Below are 20325 nucleotides of genomic sequence, written 5' to 3'. Positions count from 1 at the left end.
TTTTTGTAGTAAGTTGGACATTATCACTTTTCTGTAGCACAATGTAAATATTTTAAATATATAAATATGTACATATTTTTACTCCTTCAGACTAAGATCAAAGAAAAGTAGCCTATGGCTGGGTTGCAGCCAACGTCACATCCGCTTCATTAGATATGCAAGACATGAAGTGGTGGTCAGCTAAGCTCACTGTTCACAAAGTGTTATGATCACTGGAGCGCCTTGCTAGTTGTTAAAATGCCCTATGCTTGTGTTGTTTTGGGCTGCTCAAATCAAACAAACCGTAAAACTGATAGTTTCTTCTGGGGTCCCCGTGAAGTGATTTTTAAAAAAAGGTGAAAGAGCAAAGCATTTTAGGAGACGACAAGAACGGTGGCTCTTGAACCTTTCGCTGCGATGGAAAGGAGCGGAGTCAAAGAACGCTCAAGTTTGCAGTGATCACTTTGTGGAAGGTTTGTAAATTCCTCCGATTTGTTTTGTTTGGATTTGCAAATCAGTTTTCTCATTTTCCATTATTTTGTGATATTTTGAAGTTCAGGAGATGCTCAAGTCCTCAGATGTGTTTTTGTTTACTGTTTGATCGTGGCCACCATATTGTAAACTAACGTATGTTTTCACGTTATTTATCAGGATGTCCTAGTAATCTTTACAAGGACAATGAGATAGATTGGGCTCCTACACTGAACTAGATAGGGAAGATAATCAAGACGATCTACATAAACACAAAAGCAGAGCTTACAAGTTAACAGCACAAAATTGCTTCCCCAGCCATGCAGTTACAGTGAGCCGTCATAACTTCTCCGTCCTGTTTCACCACTACCCAGGTCTTTAAAGGGGTTTCTGTGGACCTTTCTGAATAATTTACTTGGAAGAGAAGAGCAGGGAGGATTGTGAATTGAGTGGCTGTGGGTTGTTTACACCCGATATTAAAACTTGTAGCGTTCTAGCAATCATCACAAAGACACGGACAAAAAGCCCCAAAATGCCTCCTTACCCGGGCATAAACGATACAGGATTTATCTTGTAGTGTGTTGATCCCCAGATCTTTAACCCAGCCACATATAAAAAGTTGTACGCCTCCATGCTCTTCCAGGGTTTCATCTGTGTGTCCATGTAGAACGGTGTCTGCAGCACCACGTAGTTTTGAGATGCTGGGGAACTCAACAGATGGATAATTTTCCAACTCATAAGAACAATCCTTCTTTGATAATATGTAAGGATCTATCCCATTGCAAAGAGCAACTTTCTGAAGGTATCTTGACCATGCATTGGCCTCTAAACTGCGAAAACAGTCGGAGATGGTTGCACTTTCCATCACGACAGCCAAACTGGTTTACCTGGCCACCACTTCATTCGCTGGAAGTAAATGTGCAAGCAAAAGTCACGTGACTGAATACAACCTATTACTAACTTCCTGAATGAGGATAATATATGTGACAAGCATCAGGGGTGGGTTTCCCGAAAGCCTCTTAGAGGCTGTCCACATGGCAACGGATTCAGGTGAATCTGATAAAATTGTTTATCGTTTTGGCCTGGCGTCCACACGGCACCGGCGTTTTGGGTGCCCCAAAACGATATTTTTTGAGAACGGGTTCCAGAGTGGAAAAATCTAGCAACGGCGCCGTTGCAGAGTCGTCTGGATGAGTAGAACAGATTTGTTTATGATGACGTCACAACCACATGACTAGAACAAGCAGCACTCTCGCTGTTTTGTATGAACCACTGCATTGCATTCACTTTTGTATACAGCTTTTCTTTTAAATAAACAAGTAACTGAACCATTTCTTGAATTTCTTTTTTTATTGGATAAGACTGCTTTTCAAAATGTTCACACACAATATAAAAAGTTATATAAATTATATAAAAATGCTTTTCAAAATGTTCACACACAATAAGAAAATTAAGTTATATAAAACTATGCACACTAATAAAACTAATTTGTACACACAGAAGGCACGATTTCCTCGTGTAGTCGCAGCCATCTTCTTCTTGTTGTTGTGTGTTTGTTCCTGAGTGCTTCACGCCGGGTAGAAGAAGGGGTTTATGTGCATGCGTCCTACTTCTTCTATTGTTCTGGTGTCTCTGATGGGACCGTCTTACAGCGCATGTAGAGGTGTGGCATGTGTATTGCATCGTTTTCAGCAAGCGTTGCGTTGCCATATGTACCTGATATTTTACTGATCCGTTGCCCATGTGGACGCGATATTTTTTTAATAAAATCTCGTTGCCGTTGTCGTGTGGATGTAGCCTTTAGGTTAAGAGTGTCTTTAACTGCCTCTTAAGAACCATTGTTAAACTAATGTGGTTTTCCCGAACACCATCGTAGCCAAAGTAATACGATGGACCTGGATCACTCTTTCACAAACAAAGAGCATCTCCTCGCAGCCAAATATACAATGTGCATGTGCCTCCGAGGGACTCTCACAATCAGTGGGTGGAAGCTGGTGAATATGCTGCCGGTGTTAAATTATTTTTCTTATACATTGCTAGTACATAGAGTTAATTATGAAATAAATATACACAAAAGATTATAAATATATTTCAATATGTTATGGAATTGGAGTTATATATGGTCTTGTAAATGTGCATATATTATTATTATTGTATTTACTTGCTTCCTGATCATATTACCATTTAACTAGATGGGCCTGATCAACAAATACCAGAAGCTCTGTGGTCAGAATGGTCGAAATGGAGTTACTGTAAACCTGACTGTGGAGAAAATTCATCACAGACAAGGAAGCGAACGTGTCTACCCGACATCTCAAAATACACGTAAAGCAAAATTACTTGACGTTGTTGTTGTCACTACTGTTTTGCCCATAAACATTTTTGTGATTGCTCATGCTTCAAGCATTTGTTCTTTACTGACTTTTTCATTCGTACTGTACTATATTTCACATATGACCTCAAGAGATTTGTGAATTTGAGCAACATGAAAACAAGCAAAAATAATGCATTGTATTTTAAACCCTGATGTTCTTTTTGCATGAACATATCGTGCCCTTTTAAATGTGTTCTTATTTATTTTAAACTAGCTTTTTTTCTCTCTCTCACACAGTGAGCCGTTTATTGAAATATTCGCAGGAAAACCTGATATTACCTGCCCACCCTTGGAAATAACAGAAGAGACCAAATCATGTAAAAATCTTCCACCATGCTAGGCCAGGTCATCAGAAATGGAAAATGAATTTTTAAAAGAAGCTTTATCAACAACGTTTCCTAGCTTTTCTTTCTCTGATGCCTGTTTGTGTAAGCTTTCTGTCTGCCAGTGTGTCTCAAAAACACGCCTACTGCTGAATGGACTGCACTAATGAGGGCGGTGTGGTCATTTTATTCCCATCTGAAATGCATCTGTAACATTTCTAACGATGTGGACTACAAATAAAATCTTAGAATCTTACAAATAAACGTTTCTGTTAAAATAGTTACACATACAATTATATAGTATGGGGCATTAGGCCCTGTGGGGTCTTTAGCCCCACTACATTGAAAATGCATGGAATTTATCAGCAGCATGTCAGACTTTACAGATTACTCAGGAGCCGATCGGAATGTGTGATAACTGAACCCAGTGAATAAATAAATAAATAAATAAATAAATAAATAAAAATTGAAAGTCAGACTCTTCTGTTGATGGCTAATTGCTCCACACCTGTGTGGAATAGACTCTACTGTTTAAAAAAAAGTTGACTTGTTGGAAAACGGTTGCACTTTTATCATTGTATTTGATGCCAATTAATTTGTAATTATGTATTTGTTTGTTTTATTACTGTTAATAAAGTCACATTCTTTATACCATATATTTTTCAAAAAACAAAACCGTGGGACCCCCCCTTTGCCATACTAATGTAATATCATATACTCTGACCTGACTTATTTTCTCTTTTTTATTTGTATTTACTGCACTTTGATCCCACTTTGAGGGAAATACATATCTGGACAGTTTCAGAAATAGTCTGTGTGTACTTTATTAGAAAATGAGACAAACACATTAACCTTACAGACACCGGGAGCAATGTGTAGAAGTGTTTTGGTTATTATGTACATTTTATTATGTTCATTTGAATATTACACATGATGCTGATATGACTTCTTTTCAAGCACACTTCCAAGTAAAAACCAGGGAACTGGAAACTTGAATGTGATAGAAAATAACGGTCAAAATAATATGACTTCTTTTCATAGGACTATATAATGACATGTTGCTGCAGCGTTTCCGTAGTGTAGTGGTTATCACATTCGCCTCACACGCGAAAGGTCCCCGGTTCGAAACCGGGCGGAAACACTCTTTTTGACCTCGTTTCTACGTTAAATCTAAAAATAAAAATCTGTTTTTCCCTGGTAACTCAAAGTTAACAATTTCTTTAGATTGGCTGGATAGGAAACTCCTGAATAAGTTGCCAAAGTGTCAGTGGTTAATGATTAAAAAGCCCAAAACATTTGAATATATAATCAGACCCTCCAGGACTTCGCGATGTTGCGATTTGCAACTTCAACGCAAATTCAACCGATCCCCGCGAATTCAGCGCGGTGTTGCAATTATATCCAATCACCGCAACTTTCCCGCAAATTTGACCAATCGTTGGCGTCGTCTTGAGGTGACGTCGCCAAACTACCTTCCGCCTTACTTCCATGTTTCCGTTCAAGAGAAGCAGCAAGTGTTGCCAGATTGGGCGGTTTACCACCTAATTGGGCGGTTTTAAGTGCATTTTGGCGGGTTTTGAACATATTTTGGGCTGGAAAACGTCAGCAGTATCTGGCAACACTGCGATATGCGAGTCAGTGTTTATCTCATTATCTCTAGCCGCTTTATCCTTCTACAGGGTCGCAGGCAAGCTGGAGCCTATCGCAGCTGACTACAGGCGAAAGGCAAGGTACACCCTGGACAAGTCGCCAGGTCATCACAGGGCTGACACATAGACAACCATTCACACCTACGGTCAATTTAGAGTCACCAGTTAACCTAAATGTCTTTGGACTGTGGGGGAAACCGGAGCACCCAGAGGAAACCCACGCGGACACAGGGAGAACATACAAACTCCGCACAGAAAGGCCCTCGCCGGCCACAGGGCTCGAACCCGGACCTTCTTGCTGTGAGGCGACAGCGCTAACCACTACACCACCGTGCCGCCGAGTCAGTGTTTATGTAGGCTTAAATTCTGTTACTGAAAGTGTATTATGTTTACAGTGAAGGACTGTGCGCACTTTACATTATTTTTTTACTTAATACAAGAAATTAATGGATGCCAACATTTTTGCCAAAATGGTATTTTATTTTTCCATTGTTTAGGCAGCTTCAGCATCATACTGTGAGATTCTGTTCAAATTGTTTTTTCTTCTTCTCTGAAGCCTGAGCCATTTATTTTATTAGTTTATAATTATTGTTTAATTTAGTCTTCAGGAGAGACTGCCTGCACACAGTACTAGTATTAATAGTTTTTTTTCTTACATGAAAGCTGAGGCATTTATATTATATTTTAAGGTAACTTCATGTTGTGCTGTGAGGTTCTATGCACTTTAACTTTTGAACCAACAGGTGCATTTGGATAAGTAAAGCCTATTTTTCTGCATTTTTGTAGTCCTGGTAATCTTTTATATTGGTAAAGTTGTTTATTGGACCATTTCTCAGTGTCTGTTTTTTTAATCAATAGTTTTTCAGTAATAACTTAATATTTAACATATCACTTAATTTTAACTACAAAAAGAGAAAATCACAACAATTTCTCGCAACTTTCACTTCCTCCCGCAATGTAATCGCAACAAAAACCTAAAAAACACCGCAACTTTCATCGCAATTTTTTGGAAACCCCCCCGCAACATCAGACATTTTAGCCCGCAACAATCACAAAAAAGGCCCGCGGAATCCTGGGGGGACTGTCTAATGTAAGAGACCATACAATTCACTGACAACATCAAGACACCAGAATCTTGTGTCAAAATAAGTAGAGAGTAATTTATGGAACTTACACAACCTTCCTTTTCATAGTTGTTGCCGTTAGTCTGTGATGTTACACCAAGCTACAACAGATAGCCAGCTAGCTATAGCTAATGTTATTCTAGGAAGTTTAGAGTTGATATGACTATTCCTGATTAAGGCTTTAGTCACATACATAAGTACATGACAAGATGCATGATATAAGATCTAAGCCTAATGCTTAAATTTCCCTTTATATTCCTGGTTTGTAAAGTTTGGAATATAGCGTTCTGATATATACAAAGTCTAGATTGGGTGGTGTAGTGGTTAGCACTGTTGCCTCCCAGCAGGAAGGTTATGGGTTTGAGTCCAGTGTCTAACGGGGTCCTTGCTGTGTAGGGTTTGCATGTTCTTCCCGTGTCTGTGTGGGTTTTTTTTTTCTGGCTTCCCCAAACTGTCTACAGACATGCAGTAGATCTGCATCTGATAGACTCTCGTGTGCCTATAATAACCTAATGATCTAAGACGAATGTGGGATTTATCAAATGCCAAGGTCATTTATGTCAAAATAAATGCTGCACTGTGCTCTCAGATGCTAAACATGTGCTGTTATAAACTGTCAGTAGATACAAAATCCACTTGCAAGTTTTGATACCAATATAAATGTCATAAATAAGCTGAAATGCTTGGAAATTGCATGTTTCAGTGCCATTATAAAATTGTGGGGAGACCCCCCGGCAGCAAGAGAAGTATGCCCTCCCCTCCACAGCACCCTCCCCATCAGTGGGCCGCTGTGTGGACTCCAGGGCCACTTCAGAAATGGACCACTGTTTGGAAGTTGGAAACTTGGGGCCAACTGTAACACTGGGATTGTTTCATACTGTTGTTTACACACGGACTGTATTAGGAGGCACCACACATGCGCAGTTGTTGTTGTACCTGCGATGAGCAGAGACTGCATTGTACTAAACTGAGTGAGTTACGGAAGTGTTTAATAAAGTTCCCTGTGAGTAAGGGAGGGTAATACTACTCAACCGGCCAGTTTGTATAGTCAAGAGAGGACAGAACAAACTGAAACGCCAATGAACGGTGAAGCGTTGAAAGATTTGTAGCTCTACCTTTCTGTTTTGAGTGAGTAAATGTTAGATTAAATAAATCGAGCTTTGCTTTTCATTAACCCACCAGGGTGCACGCGTGGAGTAATATATCAACGTTTGTTCTGCATATAAAATAACATGATTGCTATTTCCTCGTTTCACAGAATTTTATTTCATGACTTTTGTCGTCGCTTGAGAATGAGAAAGGCAAGGAGCAAGCAGACTTTAAACTATAAAATAAACGAGTTCTTAATAAAACAGGAAAGTCGTGCATGTAATTGTTAGTTTTGTCTTTGCTGTTGACGAGTCAGTGACACAGATGATCACGATACAGATCATTCAATCCCCAGCGAACCACACAGATATTTGGTGATTAAAAGATGCCAAAGCTCTTATCCAGCCCCAAACTGAACATTATAAAGTGTCGATAACTGTCTTTGCTTGACTAAGTGCCACGTAGTCGTGCGACACCATCATCAACAACATGCTACATTAATAGTATACTTAATTATCTCGGGTGTGGAAGGAGGAACAATGGAACACTAGGGATAGATGACAATAAAAAATTATTGCAATAAATTTATTTAAAAATAAATTAATAAAAAAAAGGCACTGGGTGACCTTGTTCATGAACTCATGTTAAAATGTTGCTCTACAAGCCGAAATAGCTCAGTTGGGAGAGCGTTAGACTGAAGATCTAAAGGTCCCTGGTTCGATCCCGGGTTTCGGCAGTTTTTATTTTCTTTCCCTCTTTATAAATCACTCACACTCTGTAATGGAGCACTGAGAGAGTACCCTGAGTCTTTCTACAACTCCTGCTGCTGTCAAGTGGACATTATAACAAAGCGGCTACATGATCCTGCTGCTGACCGTAGTTCAATAAACACACAACTCTGTCGATATATGGCGCGTTAACCTATAAACCATTAGATGTGTACAGGGAAGACTGCCAGCTGGCGTATATGCGTTTCCGTAGTGTAGTGGTTATCACGTTCGCCTCACACGCGAAAGGTCCCCGGTTCGAAACCGGGCGGAAACACGTTTTTCAGTGTTGACTTCCAGAGTCAGTGATTAAAGAGTTAAAACAAGTGTTTTTCAATTCAGTTTCAGTTGTATATCACTTTTAACAATAGATATTGTCACAAAGCAGCTCCAGTTGTCACTGTAGTGTGATCTAACACGTGTTGATATTGGGCCAGAGCACCAGAGGGCCATCTAACAGATCTGGGAAGTATAGTGGGTCAGAGTTCACTGTATAGTAAAACCAGTGAAAGATAACCTCCTGGTCACGTCCTTATTCACAACAAAACAAGAACCTAACAGGACATGGTGTCAGAAGCAGTGCTGCGGTGAATGAAAGGATAAGGGAAAATTATAAGAGAAGTGATAAGAACAGAAAGTTTTAAAAAGTAGGTGGATCGTGGATACGCTTAGCCAAGCTAACCTAGCGTGCATGTTGCAACGACCAACCAAACAAAGAACTCAAAATCTCAGCCTCATCGTACAGGTTAGGCAGCATACTTCTACAGAAGTATGGTGCCTAACAGCAGGGAACCTGGGCACCAGTAGCACTGGATACACTCCCAACTAGATTATAAAGATTTAGGATGAGACTCATGAGATACAGATACACCATTACACATGTCCCAGGGAAAAGCCTCACTACTGCAGACACACTGTCACGGGCACCGCTGAAGGATGGCTGAGCCACTGATGGCGATAGCCTGATGGAAGAAACAAACATATGTAGACTCTGTGATAGCAAACTTGTCAGCAAGTGAAGCTTACCTGTCCAAGCTGCAAAAACAGCTGAGTGCAGACAGTGTGTGTTCTGAGGTAATGAAGTACTACACTGAGGGCTGGCCAGATCGCAGCAGATTGGATGTGCTGGTAAGACCCTACTGGGCTGAAAGGACTGTTCTCAGCACACACAACGGACTGTTATTGCAGGGTACTAGGTTAGTTATTCCCTCTGTAATGAGGAAGAGAGTACTGGAGAAAATTCACAAAGGACATCAGGGGAAAGTCAAATGTCGTGAAAGAGCAAGGCAATCAGTATGGTGGCCTGGGCCAAGTAGCCAAATAGGGGAGCTGGTGTTGAAATGCCCAGCTTGTGTCAAGGAACGTGCCAATGCAAGAGAGCCTCTTCTGCCCTCCAAGCTACCTGACAGGCCATGGCAGAAGACTATTTTTCTAGGTATGTGGAAGTTGCCCAGTTGAGCCCGACAAGGTGTGCAGATGTTATTGTGCACCTCAAGTCTATTTTTGCTAGGCACAGCATACTGATCATGGGCCGCAGTTCTCAGGTGCTCATATGGCAGCCTCCACCACCAAGTATGAATTTGAACACGTGACAAGTAGCCCAAAGTACCCTCAAAGCAACAGTGAGGCCGAGCATGCCGTCCAAACCATCAAAAACTTGCTGAAGAAAGCAACTGACCCTTACCTTGCGCTACTGGCTTACAGGAGCACTCCTTTGACCAATGGCTTCAGCCCAGCCCAGTTGATCATGGGGTGTCATCTGCACACCATCGTGCCAGCTTTCCCTGCTGTGTTAGAGCCAGCCATCCCAGATCTTTGGTCAGTGCAGCACAAAGAAAGGGAGAGGTGGTGGATGGACACAAACAACTATGACTGCAGACAAAGAGAGTGAGAAATCTCTCTGACCTGTCACCAGAAAATCCAATGTGGATCACAGATTCTAAAGCCACAGGTATTGTGATGTCCTCACACAAAACACCTAGATTGTACCTGGTCAGCAGACAACAGGGCACTTTTAGGAGGAATCGCGGCCACCTTGTGCCCGTGTCAACAGACAGCAGCAGTAAGACAAGACCATGCTGCCAGGGCAGACCTGCAGGACACTTTGAAAAACACTGGTAATGATATCTCCAGAGGAGCCTCAGAGCATTCCCCAGACTGTCAGAACCAGGTCTGGCAGATCTATCACCAAGCCAGATCGACTGAATCTGTGAGAATGCAAGTGTGTGAGAGAGAGGGAAAAAAAAAAGAGAGAAAGAAAACACAAAGAATGGGAAAAAATGGGGGGGAGTGTGAAAAAGTAAAGAAACAATGTAAAAATGTGTTTGGAGTGATACAGGGTAATGTATTAATGGAAGGTTAATAAGGGTTTAATGGGAAGTTGAGGCGGCACAGTGTAGTGTAGTGGTCAGCACTGTCGCCTCACAGGAAGGTCCTGGGTTCAAGCTCAGCAGCTGAAGAGGGCCTTTCTGTGCGGAGTTTGCATGTTCTCCCCGTGTCCGCGTGGGTTTCCTCCGGGTGCTCTGGTTTCCCCCACAGTCCAAAGACATGCAGGTTAGGCTAATTGGTGGCTCCAACTTGACCGTAGGTGTGAATGAGAGTGTGAATGGTTGTTTGTCTCCATGTGTCGGCCCTGTGAGGACCTGGCGACTTGTCCAGGGTGTACCCCACCTCTCGCCCATAATCAGCTGGGATAGTCCCCAGCTTGCCTGCAACCCTGTCTAGGATAAGCAGCTACAGATGATGGATGGATGGAACTTGAAACCTGTTGTGTGGTAACTGTCTAGGTTGTCTAGAATGTGTGTTCTTTCATCGCATTAACAGGCCTTAATGAGTTCATATCAATTTGTATGCCTGGCTTCAAACAGGAGTTCAGAGTGATGTACCGGTAGGAGTTGTTAAGCAAGTTCTATAAGGAAAGTGTTATAGTAAACAAAACATTGTGCAGTGTTATCAGTAAGATTAAGAGGTTAGTGCAAGCTTGTTTAATGTGGTCTACAGTTTATTGCTTCTCAGAAAGGGAGATGTGGTGTGATCTAAATGTTTTTCCAGGGCACCAGAAGGCAATCTAACAGATCAGGCAAGTCTAGTTAGTCAGAGTTCACTGTATGGTGTGTGCATTGTAAGTAAAGCCACTGAAAGATAACCTGCTGGAGCCTGTACTACGAACGGAGGTCAACCTACCCAGAAGTAACCCAGGGTTCCCCTGCTAAACCGGGGTTGACAAAACCTGGTTATCTTGGTTGGGGTTAAACGGTACTACGACGCCAATTATGAAATTGATTTGTTGAACCTGTGTTAACCTAATCAGGGTTAATGCGTGTTCACATTAAAGGGGAGGTTATCAGCGCAAATCACTACTGTTCACAATGGCACGGTCGCCGTACTTCACGGAGGAAGAATGCGTTGTCATAATGCAAAGCTACGAGGAGTTCAAAACAACATTAAGAGCAAAATCTAATACAGCAGCTGCCAATAAGGAACGGCAAGCATGTTGGCAACGAATTGCCGATCGGGTAAATGCGTAAGTACATTCTCCCTTCTAAATGTTCCAGAACAGAAGTACAGGATGAGAGAAAGCTTCATGATCAATCACAAGTCACAGAAAATGGTCCTTCGATGTGGCCCCAGTCATATATACAGTGGGGCAAAAAAGTATTTAGTCAGCCACCAATTGTGCAAGTTCTCCCACTTAAAAAGATGAGAGAGGCCTGTAATTTTCATCATAGGTACACTTCAACTATGAGCGACAGAATGGGGGGAAAGAATCCAGGAAATCACATAGTAGGATTTTTAATGAATTAATTGGTAAATTCCTCAGTAAAATAAGTATTTGGTCACCTACAAACAAGCAAGATTTCTGGCTCTCACAGACCTGTAACAACTTCTTTAAGAGGCTCCTCTGTCCTCCACTCGTTACCTGTATTAATGGCACCTGTTTGAACTCGTTATCAGCATAAAAGAATACCTGTCCACAACCTCAAACAGTCACACTCCAAACTCCACTATGGCCAAGACCAAAGAGCTGTCAAAGGACACCAGAAACAAAATTGTAGACCTGCACCAGGCTGGGAAGACTGAATCTGCAATAGGTAAGCAGCTTGGTGTGAAGAAAATCAACTGTGGGAGCAATTATTAGAAAATGGAAGACATACAAGACCACTGATAATCTCCCTCGATCTGGGGCTCCATGCAAGATCTCACCCCGTGGGGTCAAAATGATCACAAGAATGGTGAGCAAAAATCCCAGAACCACACGGGGGGACCTAGTGAATGACCTGCAGAGAGCTGGGACCAAAGTAACAAAGGCTAACACACTACTCAAATCAGTAACACACTACTCAAATCCTGCAGTGCCAGACGTGTCCCCCTGCTTAAGCCAGTACATGTCCAGGCCTGTCTGAAGTTTGCTAGAGAGCATTTGGATGATCCAGAAGAGGATTGGGAGAATGTCATATGGTCAGATGAAACCAAAATAGAACTTTTTGGTAAAAACTCAACTTGTCGTGTTTGGAGGAGAAAGAATGCTGAGTTGCATCCAAAGAACACCATACCTACTGTGAAGCATGGGGGTGGAAACATCATGCTTTGGGGCTGTTTTTCTGCAAAGGGACCAGGACAACTGATCCGTGTAAAGGAAAGAATGAATGGAGCCATGTATCGTGAGATTTTGAGTGAAAACCTCCTTCCATCAGCAAGGGCATTGAAGATGAAACGTGGCTGGGTCTTTCAGCATGACAATGATCCCAAACACACCACCCGGGCAACGAAGGAGTGGCTTCGTAAGAAGCATTTCAAGGTCCTGGAGTGGCCTAGCCAGTCTCCAGATCTCAACCCCATAGAAAATCTTTGGAGGGAGTTGAAAGTCCGTGTTGCCCAGCGACAGCCCCAAAACATCACTGCTCTAGAGGAGATCTGCATGGAGGAATGGACCAAAATACCAGCAACAGTGTGTGAAAACCTTGTGAAGACTTACAGAAAACGTTTGACCTCTGTCATTGCCAACAAAGGGTATATAACAAAGTATTGAGATGAACTTTTGTTATTGACCAAATACTTATTGTCCACCATAATTTGCAAATAAATTCTTTAAAAATCAGACAATGTGATTTTCTGGATTTTTTTTTCTCATTTTGTCTCTCATAGTTGAGGTATACCTATGATAAATTACAGGCCTCTCATCTTTTTAAGTGGGAGAACTTACACAATTGGTGACTGACTAAATACTTTTTTGCCCCACTGTAGCTTGTTTAATGTCCGAAAAATCCTGAATAAAATTTGGTATGGTAAATTCATGGAGTAGCCTACTTAAGCTGATATGTGCACGAGTCACATGAATTAGGATGACTGACTGTTCAGTCCCTTTGACCAAGTTGGTGTATGTCCTGTGAACATTTCAGAGGCAACAGCAGTGCCAAACGCACCTGGCAACAGGTGAAAATGAAATACAAAAACATCATTCATAATGGTAAGTGTGTGTGTGAGGCATATATAATGAAAAGATGCTTGTCTTTCACAGCCAACAAGAAAAAGGTGGCCGCCAGGTGCACGGGAGGAGGGAGGGCACCAGAAGCCCTTACCGTGGCCGAGGAGTTGGCGCTCGCCAACAATAGCGGTAGGCCAATCATGGAGGGGGTAGAAGGAGGCCTACAATCCACCCCTGGTGCTGTGGAAATGTCGACCCTCTGCGTGCGGGGTAATATGGCATTCAAGTTCCATGTAAGAAGTGTGTTTTCTCGTTCATCAGTGGCATGTCTTGTGTTGTGTGTACAGTTGAAGGAAGCAATCTGGAGACCATCCAGCCACCACAGCCCATACCCGGCTCCAGTGATCCTCCGGCCGAGGTACCTGTAATAGCTAACATTGCATGCATTATGTCGTGTTCAGAAATTATGTAGGTGCAGCCTATGATTTATGTATGTTCTCTCAGGAGGAGGATGACGAGACCCTCACGGCCAAATCCGACACCCACATGCAGGTTGAAAGACTCTACCACTGCTACTATATGCTGTCTCAATATTCTAGGAGGGTGCCCCATTACTCTTCAGCAGTACTGCATTTGAAGTGTGACTTGTATCAATGATGCAATCAGTCTGTGTGCTTGTGTTCCTTTGTAGAAGGAGTTGGAGCTGCCCCTGTCCCCTCCTGAGGCTTCCCTGCCAGGGACATCACAATGTCACAAAGTACAGTTTCTTCCTCTTCGGTCCATCATTGCTGACTGTTATGCATACTAGGCTAATATGTTCATTCTGGGGTGGGGGTTCTGTAGGCCGGAGTGGACAATGTGCGCAGCCTGTACAAGAAAATGTTACGGCTAGACTGCAAAAAAAAAAGAGGCTGCAAATTCGGAAGCTCGAACTAGAAATTGAAAAGTTGGAGCATGAGAAGAAGGTATTAGTACATTTTGTGTGTGTGTGTGTGTGTGTGTGTGCGCGCGCGCGTGCAAGCAAGCATTCATTCATTCATTTGGCTTTTCTTTATTTTGTGTTACTGCCTGAAAAATTGGTTTGTGATGGCCTCTCTCACTGAACGGCCTGTGGGATGGTCCAGGGTCATGGGGTCAACAACATCAGGGGGTGAGGGAACATGATTGGGAACCCTTTCTTTTCTAATGGTGGCTATGTTATGTAGTACCACACATGCCACTGTTATTTGACAGGCCTTCTCTGGCCTCACACGCAGGCCTTTTAGGCAGGCAAACCGAGCCTTCAATATGCCGAACGTGATCGCGATTCGTGCTCTTGTAACACTGTGGGCATGACTGAAGGCTCTCTGGGCCCTTGTTTGAGGGTCTGCGAATGATGTCAGGAGGTGTTTCAAACATGGGTATCCACGGTCCCCGAGCAGGATACCATCAAATCGCCCTTGTATGAAATGGAGAGAAATGTAGTTAGTGTCAAACAACTGTAAGATGCTCACTATTCTTTACTTAAGGAATACCATGAAGTTTGAGTAGGGACGTCTGTGGTATTTTAGCTCGTTTCTGTATTGTCCCGATATCTTTTTGATGCAGGATGATTTGTGTTTTAAGGATTAGATGTAGGATTATCTTACTTTCCTCGAATCCCGCAGCTAGTGAGGATTCTCTAAATATGCGGGAATCGTGGACAGACCCTGGCCATCTTGCATCCAGGCTAGTTATCATCAACTGGTGGTCACATGTCATCTAAGAACATCAAGCATTTGTGCAAGGATAGGGGACATGACTGAGGTACAAGCACACTGTTACCCCTGCAAATGAGGAACACCACCAACCCATGTGGAGGACAAAACATCACCTAACACAAAATGGGACCAGTACTGACAGGTTGATTTGAGGTATGGACATGACCTATTTGAATGTGGGCCTATATGAAGTAGACCTTTTACCTGTACGTTGATGCTATGGAAGGATTTTCTATTCACATAATCCCCCTCATGCTCTCCCAGGGGTGCACTGATTTGGATGTGAGTGCAGTCAATGGCTCCTATTACTCTTGAGAAACCTGTATATTTTGTTAGTCATATCAATTGTCAGTCACAATTGTCTCTATGAGAGTAGGCAAACAGACACAATTTGATATTAGTAATTACCTGCGATTGCATAAAACCCTTCTTTGATCTGAAGTGCGGTTAAATGCCCAGGGAACACAACAAATGCATTCATCAGTTTGGTTAGGGCAAGTACCACTTTACGAATCATACGACATATGCCGCTTTTCCACTACCAACGTGGCCGAGTTGGGCTGAGTCGAGCTGAGTGGGGCTGTTGGAGTTGCATTTCGACTACAACCGCACTGAACCGTGTTGGCTGGAAGTGGGTGGACACATTGGGTGGACGTCACGTGATGTCATTAGGCGGCGCAAACAGTGACATCAGTGACCTTTTAAGCGGTAGTCTCACAACCCGGATAGTAAACAATAAACATGGAGGACATGGAGTCGTTAGTGTTGCTGGTCTTGGTGCTGTGGCTTGTTGTCACCGACAACGCCAACAGATACTGGCAAGAGCGTATAGATGAGGCGAGGCACATAAGGCTTCAGAAATTCTCATAATTCTTCTTCTTCCAGGTTTACGGTGTTTACAGATCCCAGCGTGCTCGCGGGGCGTGTGGGCATGTGAGGACACTCCTCCTCACCAATCAGTGCACAGGGGAGTGTCTCCTCACACCCCTAGCCCCACTCGGCTCGGTTTGGCTCGCTTCAGCCCTACTCCAAAACCGTGCGAGTTTTGGGTGCTGAGTAGGGCTGAAGCGAGCCGAGTCGTGCTGCTCGGAGGTAGTCGAAATGCGAGCCATGTCGGGCTGAAGTGAGCTGAAAAAGGGTAGTGGAAAAGGGCCAATACAGTGTTCTTACTGAGGTTTTCAGCATCACCGATGGAATACATATATTATCCACTGGCAAAGTAACGCCATGACAAGCACATAATTTGCTCGATTGTGAGGGCCTGGCTTCGGCGGGTTACATTGCAGACGTCTGCCTCGATCAGCTGGCAAAGGTAACGAATTCTCTCAGCTGAGAATCTATATTGTTCATGAAGAACATCGTCCGGGTATGCCAGCGGATTCTGGCGGTCTCTAAATACCCTTGCCCTCCGGACAGAGCCCCTCACAATCTGCACTCCGATATTGCACGGGTCATCCAGGTACGCTGGCATCGTCTCTAGAGGAAATGTCGGTGGAGAGGTGGTGTTTAAAAAGGGTGTGGTTAATCAGAAACCTTGGGTTAACCAAGAACAACCTGAGACGAGCAGGTTTGAGATGCAGCGTAAATTGCCATGGCAGCATACCTCGGTTTGAACATAGCCAACTTTCGTAGTATGGGTTAATCGGGAAGATACGCTGCACGTGATCAAGTTACTCTCGAAGTTACCCTGGTAAGCCAGAAAACCCGCTTCGTAGTACAGGGCCCTGGTCACATCCTTATTCACAACAAAAAGAACCCAACACAACATAGCTCCTTAATGAGCAAGCTTGGCAAGGAACCCTCCCTGAAATATGTAGAAGAAACTTTGAGATGAATGGAGTCAAAAGGGAATCCATCCTCTTTTGGGGGACACCAGATAGTGAGATCATTTAACAATTACTTGCCGAAGGCAAAGTGAATATCGGTGAATAATAACCAAGACCAAGTCAATACACAGGTGATTATTTAAAAAAACAAACAAAAACATTAAAAAGAATAATTTACTTCCCAAGCCGCATGCAAAATGTAATAAGTGAGGTGCAGACTTATCACTTATCTATGCAACTCACATAAAACACTTTGCTTTGAAACAGATAAGTCACAATTCCACCTTACCTCTGAATAGTTTTAGACCAAACTTCGTAGCATCTTTAGTGATTTTAGGAACAGAATTTTTTCATAATGTGTCATGTTGCTCGAGGTGATTATTGCGAAACAGTCCGAATTTCTCGACCAATCATTGCGTGCAATTTCCTATAATCACCTCCATATTTATACTAAAATCATTACTCTTATACAACTATATAATATTAAGCCAAACAGTATTGTAATACTTAAAATTGTGTTGCTTCAATACCAGTATCACACAGCCACAGTTTGTAGATACAAGTCTGAAGTATGCAGGTGAGAATATCCACTGAAGGGCTTGACTTGGGCATAAACTCTTTCTGGGAAGTGAAAATCTTTAGGGTATCCATGTGGGACCATCCGCAGCAATCTTTGGGGTGTTAAACATCTTCATAAAATCATAAAGACCAATCAACATATTAAGAACAACAGGGTTGTAAGAACAACAGGGTTGAATTTGCTTATATTTTCTGTGGACTGGACACAGCTTACCACTTTGTGTTGTGTAGCACAACGTGAATTGCAGTCTGCTTTCTGGCACCTTGCACAGAGAGATGATTCTGACCTGGTTGATGAATAGAAGAGACCTTGCTTCTAAATTAGTAGAGTGGAAGTTTCTGAGTCACATGTTGAATAAAGACAATTCAAATGGAAATCACAAACCTGTGCCGAGCAGAAAAACACCAGATTCTCTCACTTTATCCCTTTCATCAGTCACACAGCTATGAATCCCATATATTAAGGGTAGGCACACTGGTGACTCATGCAAAATGGAAGATTTGTCTAACAGCATTGCAATTTAGAATTGGTGTGGCTTTGTTGTGCTGGCGTCCCAAATTGTTAAACGCAAGGACCAAGATCTCAGGAACTACAGTGGACTGGCATTCCAGTCAGGGTATATTCCTGCTTTGTCCCTACTGTGTCAAGATGAACTCTGAATCCACTGTGACCCTGACCAAGTTACTTTGGTCACAAGTTGATATGAGATTAGGTTGATAGTAAATCATTAGATTAATAACTGGGGAGCAAAAACATGAAGAAAACAATACCATTAATGACAAAATAAGTAACTTTCTCGTTGCACTTTTACTGTGACAAGTGGTGAATCATTAAAAAAAACACAGTTTTAAATTAATACCTAGCTCCTGTGGAAATTAAGGTTACTTGTTCACATCAGAAATGAGACCAAGTTGGTTGATCCATTTATTAACAAATAAGAGGTAGCTGTGGCATGTGTCACACTGATACTCGCTGGTTATCATCCAACAGAACATTTTATGTAATGAATGGTATTTAGCAACTAAATCTTACTGTACATTTGCTTGTTTTATTTCTTTTTCGATATTAAACTCACAATCTACTTTTTTTCAATAATCTCACATAAGAATCACAGAGACACAACACTGGTCTTGGATGACTTTATTGTATAAATACAGGTATTGCTAGCATTCTGTCCAGCAAACCTCTCAATGGGAATAATGTAAATTCAATAAAGCTTTTACAGAAAACACAGAAGGCCCACAATGATTGCATTTTCAAAGAAAACTCCTTTGGCCCATGTCTATAAAGGATTTCAGCACTTAAGAAGAAAGGAAAATAAAAGAACACTTGGTATTAAGACATATATCGAATTCCAAATTCAATATGAGGAATGATAAAATGAGGATGTATTTACTTTGAATTCTGTGAAAACTAATGATAAAACTATATACACCTCTTAAAATAGCAGGGTTTGTGATGTTTAAAAAACAAAACAAAAAAAACCTCAAGATGAATAAAAATAGGTTTTAGCAGAAAAAGGAAAAACAACTAATAACCTGATTACATAAGTTTATACACCCATTTCTAATTGGGGCATATGACTGTGTTTAGAATTAACCAAATCACATCCAAATTCATGTTTGAAAGTAATTATCACACAGCTGTTGTCAATTAAGTGATTCTAATCAACCTCAAATAAACATCTGCTTCTACAGAATTTTCTTGATGTTTTCTTGGTTTTGTCTGACTGAGCAAAGAAGTTAAAAAAGCACGTATTGGGATCTCATTGTTGAAAGGTATCGATTAGGAGAGGGTTACAAAAGAAATTCTAAAGTATTAGATGTACCATGGAAAATTGGGAAGGCCATTATCGACAAATGGAGAAAACAGGGAACCATGGTGACATCACCAAGAATAAGACATTCCTCCAAAATAGATGAAAGATGCAAAATTGATCAGGGAGGCTGCAAAGAGACTTATGGCAACAATAAAAGGACTTGCAGGAATACCTGGACTTGCCAGGATGTATACTGTGCATATGTACTCCCTGCATGTGACAACAGTCTCTAGTATTCACATATCTGGTATGTTCATTCTTCTGAAATAAATACATAAAATAAAAATTAAAAAAAAAAAAATAATAATCCAAGCCCACATACATTTTGCCAAAACATACACACCAATCACCACAACCTATGTGGCAAAGTATGTTACGGATTGAAGATACTTCAATAGAACCTTTTGGGGCATAGTTTTAAGAGAAATACTGGCTGCAAAACAATCCAAGTATCAAAACACAATGAGTCTCAACAGTTTGAACTCACAGGCCAAGCGGGCGCACAAGTTCAATATGAATATCACAATGCAACAAAAAAGTGGGAATTCGCACACCATGGTATACAGGTTACAAGAACTAGACAACTTATAATCCAAAGAATACCATCCTTATGGTGAAGCATGGTTGTGGCAGCATCATGCTATGGGTCTGCTACTTTTCAGTTGAGACTGGGGTTCTAGTCAAAACCAAGGTAATTATGGGTAGCTCCAAATGCCAATCCAGAACAACAGCACAAAACCTACAGGCCTCCATTAGACAGCTGAAGACTGGGGGGAAACAAGTGTTTCATAACAGTTCACCTTCCAGCATAATAATGACCCAAAGCACAAATCCAAGTCAAACAAAGGAATGGGTTCAGAAGATGATGTTCCAATCTTTTGGAACAGCCCAGATTCCAGCCTAGACTGAACTCTTATCAAAAACCTGTGGAATGGATTGGAATGACTTGAAGAGAGTGCTGCATTAAATGCAAAAAAAGTGTTCTTGAAAAGCATTACTGAAGTACACTTATGCCAACAGGTGTTTTTTTTCCTTTTCTGCACTTAAAGTTTTTCACTTGAACTTTGTTGGTTACTAGAGCTTTTTCCACTTTGAATGTAATATGCTTTCTTTTTTACATCACAAAAACCCTGCTATTGTAACAGGAGTGTGTAGAATTT

The 20325-nt window shown here is 41.8% G+C and overlaps 1 protein-coding gene, 1 long non-coding RNA gene and 3 other non-coding genes across 6 annotated transcripts in view; all 5 read left to right on the top strand.

The window, feature by feature from the left end:
• Positions 1 to 3485, top strand: part of LOC132892543 (properdin-like) — a 37574-nt gene extending 34089 nt beyond the window's left edge. Inside the window, exons 8-9 of the mRNA XM_060930826.1 lie at positions 2643 to 2775; positions 3062 to 3485. Coding sequence (XP_060786809.1) covers positions 2643 to 2775; positions 3062 to 3164 — 236 coding nt within the window. The 3' untranslated portion in view covers positions 3165 to 3485. The remainder of the gene's footprint in view (positions 1 to 2642; positions 2776 to 3061) is intronic.
• Positions 3486 to 4215: 730 nt separating this feature from the next.
• trnav-cac (transfer RNA valine (anticodon CAC)) lies at positions 4216 to 4288 on the top strand. The gene has a single exon. It is a non-coding gene; the product is annotated as a tRNA-Val (tRNA).
• A 2653-nt stretch (positions 4289 to 6941) lies between these two features.
• Positions 6942 to 18814, top strand: LOC132893148 (uncharacterized). Of its 2 annotated transcripts, XR_009655525.1 has the most exons (4): positions 6942 to 7048; positions 13295 to 13471; positions 13549 to 13619; positions 13706 to 18814. It is a non-coding gene; the product is annotated as an uncharacterized LOC132893148 (long non-coding RNA). The 2 variants fall into 2 exon arrangements; XR_009655524.1 differs by having other exon boundaries at positions 13295 to 13619.
• Positions 7673 to 7745, top strand: trnaf-gaa (transfer RNA phenylalanine (anticodon GAA)). Its single transcript has one exon. It is a non-coding gene; the product is annotated as a tRNA-Phe (tRNA).
• On the top strand, positions 7981 to 8053 carry trnav-cac (transfer RNA valine (anticodon CAC)). The gene has a single exon. It is a non-coding gene; the product is annotated as a tRNA-Val (tRNA).
• Positions 18815 to 20325: the final 1511 nt, after the last annotated feature.

The sequence above is a fragment of the Neoarius graeffei genome, chromosome 10 (genome assembly GCF_027579695.1).
Source record: "Neoarius graeffei isolate fNeoGra1 chromosome 10, fNeoGra1.pri, whole genome shotgun sequence".
NCBI classification, from domain to species: Eukaryota; Metazoa; Chordata; class Actinopteri; order Siluriformes; family Ariidae; genus Neoarius; species Neoarius graeffei.
The sequence above is the reverse complement of the archived record's forward strand: the minus strand, read 5'-3'. Positions and strand labels throughout refer to the sequence as shown.